Below are 15,013 nucleotides of genomic sequence, written 5' to 3' on the forward strand. Positions count from 1 at the left end.
TCATCTCTGATTTTCTGTTAGCAAAAATCTGCACTGTAATGGAAATAAAATAAGGTTTAAAATTCCTGAAACATAATTATTGCAAAATGGTAAGGTACGAGTTTACACGTGGATTAGCAACTAGGAAATGCAGCTTTTCATTACAAAGGAGTAGAAATGTACATAATGTTGAACTGCAAGGTCAGCTCTATACTGTAAAGAACTGGAGAGAAGACAGCATGAAACAGTCTAGGTGGCATTCAGGTCACTGAATAAACTATTATATTAGCCATAAACTATTATATCCCACTCCAACTCCCACTGTCTGTTTGTGGCACTGCAGAACAATTTACCTACTCTTCAACTTTTATTTCAATTTTTCTGGGGAAAAGTATAAGACTTTAAATCTACTAAAAGGGGAGTTGCAGTTCCTGCCCTGTATAATTAACTGTTATCTTGAACGTGAAAGGTTACAAATATTTAAATAATTCTAAAAATTAGTAGGTCTCCATTGACAACAATCTTAAATCAGAGGAGTACTATCTAAAAAGAGTGTCCAAAAATTATTTTACATTCCACGTAGTTTAGATATGAAATTGCCTGTTCTTTCATTATGCAAATTTTGGTTTGAAAATGGTGTATAAAAATTTTAGAACTATAGTTATGAAAATAAAAGTTCAATATTATATGTTCCTTAAAAATTGAAGGATTCTCTAGGCCATAAAAATTAATATGCCGTCCCTTGGAAGTTTCTTCTTGCACTTTCTATTTTATAACCTGCATTTCTGTGTCAGCTGAAATGGATTTTACAAAATATCATCATATGTGAGCAGCCTAACAAATGATACATTTCATGTTGATGTTTTGATAAGGTTTTATAAGATAATTTACAGCTTTGATTTGTATTTTTTCTCAAAAACTTCTGTTATCTAAGGATACAGTAACAGGAATTAAAATACTCTTAGGTTTATTCCTATAATCATAAGCAATAATCATAAGCAACAGTCATTAAGCTCACTCTCCACTGACTGCTAAGGGTATTTTGACTGTTGTTTAGTACTGTCTGGGATATCACAGTTTGAGTTACACCTTTCCTATTTTGGCCAATTTTAAGCCAACTATGGGCTTGTATAAATACAGTTTCTCTTTGACCCTCTACTGCCATTTCATCTCATGTTCCAGAAGGGATTCGTGGTAACAAAAAGAACCTACCAGACTATTTACAGGGGATCAGGGGAAAAAGGAACTTACATAGAGAAGGCTAAGCTGTGATGAATTCTGTAATACTTGCAAACAATGTGGAAATGACATTGTTTGCTCATAACAAGTCACCTTGATCACTTGAATTTTTGTTCGAAGTAAACTGATCTTAAGTATTATTCCTGACATAGAGTATAGATAATTTATTAACAAGATTTATTAAATCATTTTTGTATTTTGGATAGAGTGGAAGTGAGAGTTTGTATTATTAAATAACTGTTTTGCTACTGTGAGTATTGAAGTTGACTTAGTTCTTAATTCTGTTTGCTTAACCTTCAGATTTGGAATGACTTCAGTTTTTCTTTAAGCCCCATCCAGATTTCCTAAACCATACACAGTTATGTACATTTTTAGTGTGTGTGGGGAGAAAATAGGTAGACAGTATTTATGTTAGCACTTATTAGGGTAATCACTTTTAGATTAATATGGCTTGGGGCTTCTTGTAATCTGATTAGATTAATTTTGCTCTGGGAGTACTTTATCCTAGCCTGATAGTGATAAACTTTGACCTTGTGGCAGGCGAAGGTAAAACAGTCTTGAAAGGTAAATAAGATAAAAAAGAGGATTATCTCTTAGAAGTAGAATGGCTAAGAAAAGTAAATTTTCAACTGCTTGTGAATAATCAACATGTTCTTAATCAACAAATCTCTTTTCTAATCTCTCAGCTAATTTTAAAGAAGTCATTCTTTGCATATGTTTTTGCAAAAGAAAGGGCAAAGCGTCAGATTGTGTCCTTGGCCGCCTGTGCTCTAACATTGAGTAGAAATGAGTTACTAACGTAACTTAAAATATACAAATATAGCATTTATTTAGGTAGTATTTTAGATGATCAGATGACTTACTTTTTTTATAGTATGCATACAATTTTCCAGATAGGTAAGAGGAAAGACTGAGAGTTGTATAAAAAAAGGTAATAATATTACCTCAACAAAACAGCATAAATTTGAAACTTACTTTAACTAGAGTAACACAGGAGAAGATTTGTTTTGAAAATAAAACATAAGACTATGCATTAAGACTTTCAGTCTCCATTATAGCATATTTTAATTCAGTGCATTAAATATGATATTAAGATAATCTTGCATTAATTTAGTTTTAAAATGAAAATGTTTGAGTGCTGCTGGTATTTTATTTTTACAGATCATTGACGAGAGTGCCTGTTGACAAGCAAATGAGAAATGAAATAGAAGAAAATCAGAAGGTTTGCTTTTATTTCTTCTAGTACCCATTTGAGTTACTATCGTATTGCTGCATTTGGACATTTGTATGAGCAGCAACTTTCGCAAGGTTTCTTTCAGAGCAGAAGAGTTATCGTCATTTACTACATAAATAACACTGAAATTCTCAATTCGTTATTTTTATTTTCTGTTGTTCTTGGCACTTCTGTCTTTCACTCTTTTTGCTTTGCAGAATTAGGCAAGGACAAGCAGTTTTTTTATGGAGCACTGTGTTCAGTCTTTCATTGTATGCTATGATAGCTGTTAATCTTCTCTAGTACTTGGTGTTGAATCTAGGTCTGTTGTTCATCTCGCAGGGTGTGTCAGTTTGGAGCTTTCCACATTCCTGGAGTCACGTATACAACTCTTCTGCAGGGTATACTGAACAACATCTGTGATAAATGGATTTATTTTCATCCTTGCTGCACTGCATCTTTTGTTCACACAAAGAATCATCTGTGTGTTTTGACTGATCTCAGGTCAATGCTAAGGTGCCTCTTTGCTTTTTCTGTCTCTGTAAGGAGTTTGGATTTTTGTTTCTAATTCCATTAAACCATAGCAGTCAAGCTTTTAGATTTGGTCACATGAAATGACAAGTCATCATTCTTTTGTTTTTAAAGAATCTTGAAAAGACCTGGTTGTTTTTGTATCACTTGGCCATGTAAATGTCGTCCTTGACTGGATGGCATATCCACGTACTTAATCTTTCTTTAATATTTATTACCCAGTTTTTAGTTGACATTGCTATTGACTTGACAACCATTGTTAAGCAGCGTGTACTCAAGTAGCAGACATTTCTACAAGTGGCTGTTTCCTGTCAAAGAGGGAGAGTGGTGAACAAACCCTGTAACTAGTTTTGGAAAATCTGATTTCTTGTTATGTGCCAGTTAAGTTCTGAATAGGCAACATTCAGCGAATTTTCAGCCTGTGACTTTTGTTGGTCAGAATGTATGGTTTTGTATGATGTTAAGACTGACTAGCCAGTACAGCGATGGAGTTTATTTCTTACTTGAGGCACTCTGGAACTTTTGCAACTTCCTCTTTTGTGATTTTTTCACCATCTTGGGCCGTTCACCCTTCTTGTGTCCAAGGTGCTATATTGATTCTTGGGTAGATGATGCATTTCGGTGTTTTCTCTGAGATCTTTGGGTGAGCTTTGCATTATGGAGACTTCTTGCTTCTTCCTCTAGTAAAAAGATTTGTAGTTTTTGTTCATAGAAGCAGCGCAGAATCTGCACCCTGCTCCATGGCTTTCACTGTACATCTGAGACGTGTTTTTCTGTATCTCTTTGTTGTAAAGGGCGTAGTCAAGATAAAGCAAAACATAGCCCTGTCATAGTTTCTCCAGAGTATATGAATGTTAAGATCAGGTCCTTCCATACTACTTGATGAAGTCTTTATAGTGTATTGCTTCAAGTACAGTTCTGTAAACACAAAAACAAAAGACAGTTTCTTAAGCAAGATCTACTTCTCTACCCCAAAAATGCAGAAAAATTAAATGTATATCAGGAATGAAAATGGATATTACTATCAAATATGAGGACCAGGCAAGTAAATGAGATTTGATTTGGAAAGGAGATAACTAAACTTAGACACATCTATATCACTATCTAAACTCATAACAGTAGAGGTATAGTTAGTGGACGTGAAAAACAAGTTCAGCTCGCTCAGTGGTTGTTTTGTGGACGTGACTGAGTTGCCTACACTTGGATTTCTGATGTCATTTGAGATGCCACAGAGCATCTGAGATAGCCACACAAGTCTGGTGATCGTGATATGGGACATCCTTTCTCCGTGACGTGTACTTTCCAGAATGAAAGCTTCATCTTGAAACCTTGCAGTGTCTCAAATGACACTGGAAATCTTTGTGGTTGATTATGTGAATCACTTTTATGGTTCCATAGACTGTATTGAATACATTAACTATAACAGGATCTTAGGCACTTAAGTTTATGTTTCATATTACATCCTACTTGAGACTACAGGTCTTTACACAGCTAAAAACTAAAATATGTTGAATAAAAGTAGGGAAGCTTCCTGAACACTGCACAATAAATTGGCATGTGCATTCTTGGACTGTAGTACATCCATCTAGCAGCAGGAGAGATATGATCTCATGCTGTGAGTAACTGAATGATTCCCTCTCAAGATAATGAAAGTTGAATAGTAAATGTAACGGGAAAAAATAGAAGTATTAAAAGTTGAAAGGTATGTGATGATTTAGATGTAATTAGTTGATACCTAACTAAAAAATAGACAAAGAACTTATAATATATGTATGTATGTATATAAAGAAGAAGATCCAGTTAAACAAAACTTCCAGTGCAATAATTTGCTGACAGTTTAGCAAGAAAATAGTATATGGATATTATGGGCATTAAATTCTAGTCCTGGATGCCTAAATGCTCCTTCTGTCAATGTTTGTTAAGGCAGATGGATGAACTGAACAATCAAATGCCTAGCATCAAAATTATGTAATATGTCTCAGCTCTGATTCAGTTCAGTTCTCCTGCAGTGATAATGAAGGATTTGAAAACCCTTCAGAGTCCCACTTCAGCACTTTGTGACTGATACTTCTTTGTTCTTGCATTCATTTTGCTAAGTTAATGTTTGTATGACCTAAATCAGCCAGTTGTGGTTTTATTGATATCTTATTAATCACAGAATCACCGAGGTAGGAAAGACCTCCACAATCATTTAGTCCAACTGTCCACCTACCACCAACATTTCCGCACTAAAACATATTTCTTAGTACAACATCTAAACATCTCTTGAACACATCAACCTTCTCCCTGGGAAGCCCATTCCAATGCCTAACCACTTTTTCAAAGAAATATTGTTTCCAAATGTCCAACCTGAACCTCCCTTGGTCCAGTTTGAGGCCATTCTCTCTGGTCCTATCACTGTTACCCTGCTGAAGAGGCCAATCCCCACCTCATCACAACCTCCCTTCAGCTGTAGAGAGCTTCCTCTTTTCCAGACTAAACAATCCCAGTAATTCCAGTTCCCTCAGCAGCTCCTCATAAGGCTTGTGCTCCAGACATCTCACCCTGACTGGAATCCTCCTTATGTTTGCTGTCTGTTCCTTGAATCAAATGGCATTAACAGGGAATTTTTCTGTAGTTAAAGGACTTTGTGGCACAACTCTGGTATTAAAACCATGGTCAGAATTAGATTTGCTAACTACAGATACAATCTTATAAGTGGAATAATATACACAGCACAAGCTGCTTGGTCTAAGTGTGCTTTTCTTGAAAGTGTATTTTTTGTTATTTTATGCAATAAGTGAAAGCTAGATGGGGGGGAAAAAAAGTTTCTTTTTTTCCCACTTACTAGTTCTCTGTTGGGAAGTAAGACAGATGTGGAAATCTGACAGCTCCTCATGATGTGAGTTTAAATAAACTGCTGTTGTTGCTCCTGTTATCTTGCCACGGCCACTGTTGTTAGTTTTAACAGCATGGTGCCTCACTGCTTATAAAAAAATTATAAGGCAGTCCATACTAAAAACTTCCTTCTTCATTTGTTTATTTAACTATTGTGGAGTTTTTTCTTCTTTGGAAAGCAAGGATATGCTTCCATTTCTTATCTGTATTTTTTTTCAAGGTACCTTTGATAAATGAAATTGTATACTTCTAGTCTATCTTTACTATCTTCCCTCGAGTTGCTACTGCACATTTTTTGAATACTGGAAGATTTTGAGAAAGCTAGTTTCTAGTAGAGGACTGAAAGCCACATATAGGGTCTCCATTTGGAAGTTAATGGATTTTAGGAAGAGTATTCTTGGGGTAATTTTTCAAAAAAAATTTGAGTCGTATTTTTATATTTCTGTGTATTTTCACTTTTGGTGAGTAGACACTGAGAATGTGTATAAGTAGGAGAGATGTAGGTTGTTCGCTTGTATTTCCTGAAGGACTGGAAGTGTAGAGGCATGCTATCAGTATTTTTACTAATAACATTCAGATAAAAGAAGTTACCATGCTGAAGGGATTTGATGTGTTGTTTTGTAGGATTACTTATAGTTTTGTACATATGTCTGTGTCTGTGTGGAAGTGTTTACATATACCTAAATAATTAGCAGTACTTTTCATTTTGAAGCACCTTCATGAAACACTTGGAATCCAACCTGGTGAAGCACGTTTATTTCTAAATGGCCTTCATATAGACCTGGATTTTCATGATCCATTTAGGTAAGAGAATATGTTTGTCTTGAAGATTACAGAATTACAAAGAATACTGGAGTTGTGCTCATGGTGATAAACAAGCTAATGTGTTGCTCTCTGGGAGCCAGGAAGTATTCCAGAAGAGAGTTTTGCTTTGAATATCAACATTGTGGAAGAAATTGAAAACAGTATTTTTTCTAGGAATGTGTGTTCTGTAACTTACATATAATTTCATGTCTTCCCACTTAAAATTAATCTGGAAATGGAAGGAATTCAACATGTATGCATACAAAGATGAGAAGAACACTTCTGAAAAATAAAGTGCTTCTCATCTTCATTTTATAAGATTCAGGGGAAAAAAAAAAATAAGTATTACATTCAGCTGGATTATTTCAGGCATGTCAGTGAGTCTGTCTGGTAATTTTTTTCCAGTGAATTCTGTTGTTATGATCTGATAGTTTTTGGCTTAAAAAAATCTTTTTTGCAGTTTGTGTAATTACAGTATAATTATATTTCCTATGATTTGCCTCTCAAAATTTGTGGACGTTTTCCATTCTTTATGTTGTCAACAGGTTTGGTTTTATTCCTTATTCCTGTGATCTGGCAACCTGCAATTCTTATTTTTTATTTTCCCACCCACAGTGCATTCTCCATCATAGAGATCCATAAACTTTATTGATTCTAGCATTTATATTTGTTTTTGTTGTTTTTTTTAACTTACCTTTTTTTCTCAGCCAGACTGTTGAGGTAGAGATGGTTTCATCTTCTTTTTTTAATAATGATGCAAATAATAGTAGACATATTAAAATGATAATTCTAAGTCCAATTTCAATATAATTTAGAAGAAACTTCTCAGAATAGAGAAAACTCAGAATGAAGCGGAAATGAAGACATGTAAAATCTGTGTTCTAACAAGCAAGTATTTCAGGCTTGTTTCCTGTTACTATATTGAATTTTCAAATTGCAGCAAATATTACAGAGTCCTTTTGGGGCTTTCTTCACATCACCTTAGCTATGTGTTTCCACCCCACCATTTTCATAGCCCTGCCATGATGTGGACGTAGGGCTTGTCTGTGTCTCCACTGATTGCTGCCTATCTCCATGTCTGCAAAGCTGCTGCTTAGAGTGTCTACTCTTGGGTTTCTGCCTCAGCCAGGACAGTGCAGCAAGCAGCCTTCCAGTTTGCTGTCCTGCCACATCTTCTTAAAGATGGAGGAAATTCCTTTGTGCTAAATAAATGTGAATAAACAAGAGTAGTATAATCTGTTATAATTCTGTTTTGAAATATGTTGAAGATACATATGTGCAGTGTTAGGAATAAACTTTGTTTTTGACAGTGACAGTAGGAGAACGTAAGAATTATTTTTAATGCTAAAAGTAAGCCTTGGGCTTAAGAGTCTGTAAAATATTTTTCCTTTTTATGCTTTGAAAAGATTTCTATATAGTCATTATGCATTTTGTTTTCCTGAAATAGTATCTTAGAGACTCTTAAAGTGGAAGGGAAAGTAATGCATGGCCTTCATGAACTTGGAATCCAAGAGGAAATCCTGAGTAAATTTATGAGATTGCATATTCATCCAGCAGATAGCAGCTATGCACTGGACATTCGTCACTCTTCAGTAATAGTGAGTATTTAAAGAATTGTTTATTTAAATACTATATATTTATTAACCTTGTCTAAGAAAAGTCCTGGGTTTTGGGGTTTTGTTTTGAAATACTGCGCATAAAAACATATTTTTGGGGGTGGAATCTCTTCAATGTATTTTAGGATTAACTTTCTCTTGTGTATGCCTTAATAAAATTGGAAGATGTTTAGAAGAGGATGTTTAGAAGAAAAGACTGGATCGAATAGTAGTTGCAAATCATAGTAGAATTTGACTTTGAAGCAACTGATCTTGCTATGTAACATCTTTGTATTCTGGAAAGCTGCAAAGTGTACCTTACAAATATGATAAGTGAATTGTGAAGAACATACAGGTACTCACAGTTGTCCAATGTCCAACTTCTCAAAGTTTATCTTTGGTCTTAGTTTTCAAAACAAAGATTATGTGCAAATTGAAAGGCATTAAAATACTCATTTTCTTCACCTGAAAGAAGCCTGTATCTCTCTTTCGTTTGCCAGATTTAGATAGTTTGCACATAAAACAGTATAAGAGCAGTACACAGTAATTAATAACAATGTGAAAGTGAAAGGAAAAGGGGGAACTTTATTTTTAGAGACATATAAATATAGACTGTAATTGATAATATATTAATTACTTAGTTATTCTGATATATACCAAGTGCTACAGCAGGTGATAGATAAACATTGTATGTTTTTCAGTATGTTTATGTTCTGTTACACACATACCTGCCTGATTAGCTGTTATGACCTTTGTGTTGCAAAAGTACTTTTCACACTTGAAATAATGTTTTTATTTGCCTTTTGATACAGAACATGAGGGATCTTTTTTCCTCTTCCTTTCATAGTTAGTTTTATAACATACTGCGAATAAAAAAAAAAAAATGAAGTGTTATTGAAAATAAAGGATCTATTAATTTTACAAGCTATTTTTTGTTGCTAATTAAGAAAAGAGGGTAAGTGATTTTACTTTTTCCGGATTTTCTGTGCATTTCAGTACAGCTTTATTTATACATCCATATTTTATCCATTAGGTAATGTGTGTTTTTTAAATGTTTGGCTTTTTTGTTTTAGTGGATTAATAACATAGAAAAAGACCGCAGCTACATTACATGGCCTGCAAGCTATCAGGAACTGCTAAAACCTACATTTCCTGGAGTTATACCACAGATTAGACGCAATTTATATAATCTGGTAAGTTTGAAGAGATGATTTTTTGCACAATATATGTATTGCTATATACTCAGACACTTTATTGAAAAATTAATATACTTTGTGAGCCTGCTGTGTTGTCTGTCTTATGTGATTATTAACATGATTTCTAGAAGTGTTATTTCTTTTATCTAGCAGATTTTTGGTGATTTATATGAAATCATCTCAGAATTATAATTAATGTTAAATACTGCATTCTGGAAAAAGGGTTTCTTGGTAACCTAGACTTCTTTTGTAGTCATAATGTAAGTATGTGTATGTTGGTACATTTTGTGTATATTTGGTCATGGATAATAGAGAACGGATATTAATGATCAAAGACAGAAGAAATATACAGTACTGCATCTTCAAATTAAATTCTTCAAAGTAGGTAAGAGTAAAGGGTCATAAGACCCTAAAACTAGAGTTCAAAAACCTTACTTAAGGTAAGCTTACTGTAAGAGCTGTGTATTACTTGTCAAAGAAGAAAAGAATTGTTGAGTTGAAGGACCCTTAAAGGTCATCCAGTCCAGCTTCCCTGCGAAGAACAGGGACACCTACAGCTAGATCAGGGTGCTCAGAGCAACAAGAAATTAGTATTAAATCTGTCTGATTTCCCATGACAGTTAACTTGTGAATATCCAAATGAGATTAGTTAATTGAGAAATTCCTTATTGTAGATGCTGCCATAAAAAGCAGTATTTTAATTCCCTATTTATTTTTTAGTTCAGAGCAAGCTGTTTTATGCTATGTGTTGCAATCTGTGTTTGTGCTATGCAACTGACCTCATTATAAATTAACCTCTTAGTTTACTGAAATGATAGAATCATAGAATCGCTCAAGTTGGAAAAGACCTTAAGGATCATCGAGTCCAACCACAACCTATCCATAGTACCCTAACTCTAACAACCCTCTGCTAAATCATGTCCCTGAGCACCACATCCAAATGGTTTTTAAACATATCCAGGGATGGTGACTCAACCACTCCCTGGGGAGCCTATTCTAGTGCTTAACAACCCTTTTAGTAAAGAAGTGTTTCCTGATATCCAACCTGAACTTATCCTGGGGAAAGTTAGGGCCATTTCCCCTCATCCTGTCACCAGTGAGAAGAGACCATCCTTCATAGAGTCACCAGTAGTGACTAGTAAGTAAACAACACTATGAAGATTCAGAGACAAAAGGTGAAGATTGAAATTATGTACCAGCAGGCCACCAACTTCTAGAGGAAAGTTTCATTTTAAAGATGTTTTAGAAAGCGTTACCAGTTTTCTGGAGATTCACCTCTGGTTTAGGTTTCCCTCTCAAGCAATTAGGTTGCCTTTATATATCGTTGAAGAGTCACACTTGGAAATGCAAAATAATAAAAGGTCTGCCTGGATATATAGTTCAGGAAATTGAAAGAATACATGGGATTAGCACTGAAGGATGTAGGAAGAGAGTTATTCAAGCCCTGTAAGGAAAAAAATGTTGTGAATTTCTTCTGATTTGTTGGATAAAATAATTAACACTCTTCAACCTCTCTGCCAAGAAAATTATATAAATCATATTCAAAATGCAGTACTTTTGCAGTTTGACAAAGAAATGCAAACTTTTTTTATTTTTTTTAGTAAAGAGAAAAATAATGAGCTACTTCCACATGATGAATAAAGCATCAATGTCTTTTTTTTTTATTAATGCTAGTGTACAATTAGTGCTTACCTAACAAAAAATATTTAATATTATTTTCTTTAAAATAACACAAAATTAATATTATTTTGGGGGGTAAGGGTAGCTCTGCAGCTTCCTTCTGCTTTATTGCAATTCTTGGGCTTTCATGACAACACATTTTTTTTCCAAAGGACATTTGCTGAGTGCACTGCAAAGAATAGTTTCTACTCACTGAACCAAATATCAGTATTTGTTTTTTTTCCTCCCCATAAAATTGTTTTCTTCCTCTTATACTCTACGATGTCTGACTTGGGCACTGTTTTGTCAGGAGCTTTTCCTTGCTACATATAGATAATTCCCAATTATCAATTTATTTTCTTCATAGAACACTACTGAGTAAAGATGGTGCTTAATTGTCTGTGTTACAAAAAGATTAGGTTCAAAGACAAAGGTCTGTAGCCTATTTTTCCCTCTGTATGTATAATTATGTATGACTTACTAAGTTAAGGAAGCAGCTGTTGCAGATTTAAATTAAAATAATTACAAAGGGAATTTGTGTGAAGCTCAGTGTATTAAAAGAAAACCAGAATACAAACAATATGATTTTAAAAATGCATGTTTATTAAGAAGCACAAATTGTGTATAATATATATTGCATATGTATTCAGTGTACCAATGTGATGATTACATCTGCATAAGTATAATCTATCTCTGCAGACAAACATCAGTTTTCGATTCGATGTGTGCTTAAAAGAGTATTTTATACCTCAAGCTTCAACAAGTGAAACAGTGAATACAAGCCTATGTGAGACAGGAGAAAAGAATTTCTTCCAGTTCTCCTTTTTTTAATTAAAGTCTTATGTCAATATATGCTGTTTACTTGTTTTAGTTTGGTTTTCATGACAGAAGAGAGTTAGATGCAAGTAGTAATGGAAAAATTAGCATTACATCCTTCTAATTAAGTATAATTAAAAAAATAAAATAGACTCAGTATTTCCTCCAAATTCATTAATTCTGAGCTTTTCTTCTTTCTTACTATTAATGTTTTCTTACAATTAGTGTTATAGGAAATTGAAAATAATTGGAATGCATAGCTCTGAAGTTAACATGAAGAAAAAATATTGGTCTATAATATCTTTTCTCTTACTAGGTACTTTTTGTTGATCCTGTCCAAGAAGATACAGATGATTATATGAAACTGGTGGAATTATTCTATCATCATAATGTACCACTTCGGTAAGGAAAACTTGAAAGTATTGAAGGAAAGTCTTACAAGAAAGCTGCTTTCCTTTCTTCATCTTCTATTCTGCTAGGCAAAGGTGTGAATTCCAATGAAGTCCAATGCCACAACATTCTAATAAGCCATTATTTTTATGCTACTCTCGTTAAGCCTGTGAAGTATTAAAAATTCTGAAGCTAATAAGCTGAAAGAGATTAAATACCTGACTGTGTGAAAGATGTACTGCAAACACCTGATAAAAAGTTACATTCTCAAATACTTCTGCTGGATGCCCATGTGAAATCACATGCTAAGCAAAATGAATATCCTATAAGAAGGCAGATAATTGGTAAAAACACAATTTGAGATTTTTTGTTTGTTTCTTTGAATTGTGTTTACTGTAAGTAATTTTGTTGTTTTAAAAATATCTAAAGACCAAACTGAGATTGACCTCAGAAGAAATTGGTCATCCAAGTCTGAACAAGGAATCACCCGAGAGGAGGAGATGCTCTCTAGCTGTTCCTTTGCCTACTTTATGAGAAAATGAATTGTTCTTTGAAGCATCTGTTTTCTCAGGTTGTGAGAGGGTGTCCAAACGAGGTCCAGAGTTCAGCAAGAAATCCATCTTAAGTATTTAAAATCTTCCAATGAAATAGCTTTTTGTCAATGGTTTACGGGCTGGTTCGGCCCGGTTCTGTGACTAGAGGGGCAGAGGGATCCGCGGATCCGCGCCCCCGGAAAAAGAAAATAGGGGACCCCAAAATAATTGAAAACAGTGGCAACAATCTGAGGTGAAACAAGCTAATTTACTAAATACGGTATCAGCAGAATTTTATAAGGAGAGAGAGAGAGAGAGAGTGTGAAATTGATGGTGGATCGGCCTTACCACAACACTGAGATGAGAAGCGCAGGCAGAGAAGCGCAAGCGAAGAAGCGCAGGCAAAGAAGAGAACATCAGGTGACCTTGCCGGGAGTTATATCTCCTCGCTGACCGCAAAGTCCCCTGGGGAAATGTAGCTGCTCTTCTCCTCTGGACAGGAACCTGGAACTTGAGCATCAGCAGTCAAACCCCCAGTGCATTACATGATGTTATGATGTGGAATACTGATAACGAAAAATCATGAAACCATGACACTTTTGTTTCCCCAATAAATTATAAGATCTAAAATTTTGAGTTGCCTTTAAACTTTTACTAGTTCTGATTTTTTTTTTTTCTTCATTTCTTTGTCATTGTTTAGTGACCAAAAAAAAAGTAACAGAGAGCAGATATTAACTGTGCATTTCTGTCACTATTTGCTTCAGTCCTTGAGGAGACCGTATCACAGAACCTAATTTGCCTTTCCTGGAACAAAACAACATATGAGCAGCCAAACGGGGTCAGACCGAAGAAGAGTTTAGATTAGTTTGTCTGCAGCAAGCCGAAAGGAGCTGCCTGAGAAAGAACTGGGTATTTTGCCTGAATATTTTCAGTCTTCATACATTTGGAGGCCAAAGAATTTCAAACCTAGATACGGTTTCTGACTGTTCAGCAACCTTCAGTGCATAAACTTTTCTGTTTCTCCCTCGAATTCATGTACTAGAATGTGTATAAAATCAATGTTTTCTTAAAATCTGTGATCCTTTTGTTTCTTTATAGAATTGGATTTGTTTTCATTTTAAATACAGAAGAAGAAATTGATGGAAATGAAGATGCTGGAATAGCTCTTTGGAGAACTTTTAATTATGTTGCAGAGGAATCTGACACCTTTCAAGCCATTAACTGCATAATTCATGTTAGTTCATTTTACAAGAAATCTATTTTTTTTTTTTTAAATTGGTTACTTGTCTACATAGTTAGGATTTTGCTGCCTTGTGTTTTCATGGTAGATTTGCATTTACTTCACATGAAAGCAAATTATTAAAAAGTGTATAGTATTAATTTATCCCATAATTATTTGAAAAAAATATTTTTCTTCTCTGGAAACCAACATTCGTGTTTTAGCTATATATAGGCTTCTTTTGAGGACATAAAGAAGTAGACGCATATCTTATGTATGTGGAGAAACAAAAAAATGATTTGGAAAATCATAATGGAAATGTGGAAAAATGATTCTTGTATTCTTGCATGTCTTGAAGATGCATTGTAAACTTGCTCTGGCAGTTTTATATGCTTTGGAAAACCTTTGTTATTCCATAGTGTAGAAAGTGCAGCAGAGTAAGATGAGTTGTCCTTGGTCCATGTTTAGGCTGCTTTTGAGTGTCAAAACCATGGAAATATTGCAGAGTTGCAGTTTAAGAAACAAATGTAGTTTTCCGTGTGAGAAGATGTAGATTCATGTAGAGAGTAAGATTTCAGAGACAAAGGAGGTGACTGTAGGGAAATAAAGTGAACAGTCAATATGAAGAGTCTTCAAGCATGAGTGAAAACAGAATATCCTATTAATAATTATATTTCTTTTCTACACTTTGTTTTCTTTTGTTCAGTACCTAAAAACTAATGTTAAAGGGATTTTATAAACAGGAGGGAAATCAACTTTTTACACAGGTAGATAGTGATAGGACAAGGAGGAATGGTTTTAAAATGAAGGATGAGGTGCTGGCACAGGCTGCCCAGAGAGATTGTGGATGCCCCATCCCCGGGGATGTTTAAGGACAGGTTGGATGGGGTCCTGGGCAGTCTGATCTACTACTTGATCCAGCTGCAGGTAACCCTGCCTGTGGCAGGGGGTTGGAACATGAT

General features: G+C 34.6%; 1 protein-coding gene across 1 annotated transcript in view; it reads left to right on the top strand.

The window, feature by feature from the left end:
* The window catches only part of UGGT2 (UDP-glucose glycoprotein glucosyltransferase 2), a 79,810-nt gene that overhangs the window by 23,412 nt on the left and 41,385 nt on the right, over window positions 1-15,013 (top strand). Inside the window, 6 exon segments of the mRNA XM_085226033.1 lie at window positions 2,380-2,440; window positions 6,552-6,643; window positions 8,091-8,241; window positions 9,312-9,431; window positions 12,226-12,311; window positions 13,931-14,066. Of these exon segments, the coding sequence (XP_085082159.1) occupies window positions 2,380-2,440; window positions 6,552-6,643; window positions 8,091-8,241; window positions 9,312-9,431; window positions 12,226-12,311; window positions 13,931-14,066 (646 nt within the window).

This window comes from Meleagris gallopavo, chromosome 1, assembly GCF_905368555.1.
Source record: "Meleagris gallopavo chromosome 1, MGAL_WU_HG_1.1, whole genome shotgun sequence".
NCBI classification, from domain to species: Eukaryota; Metazoa; Chordata; class Aves; order Galliformes; family Phasianidae; genus Meleagris; species Meleagris gallopavo.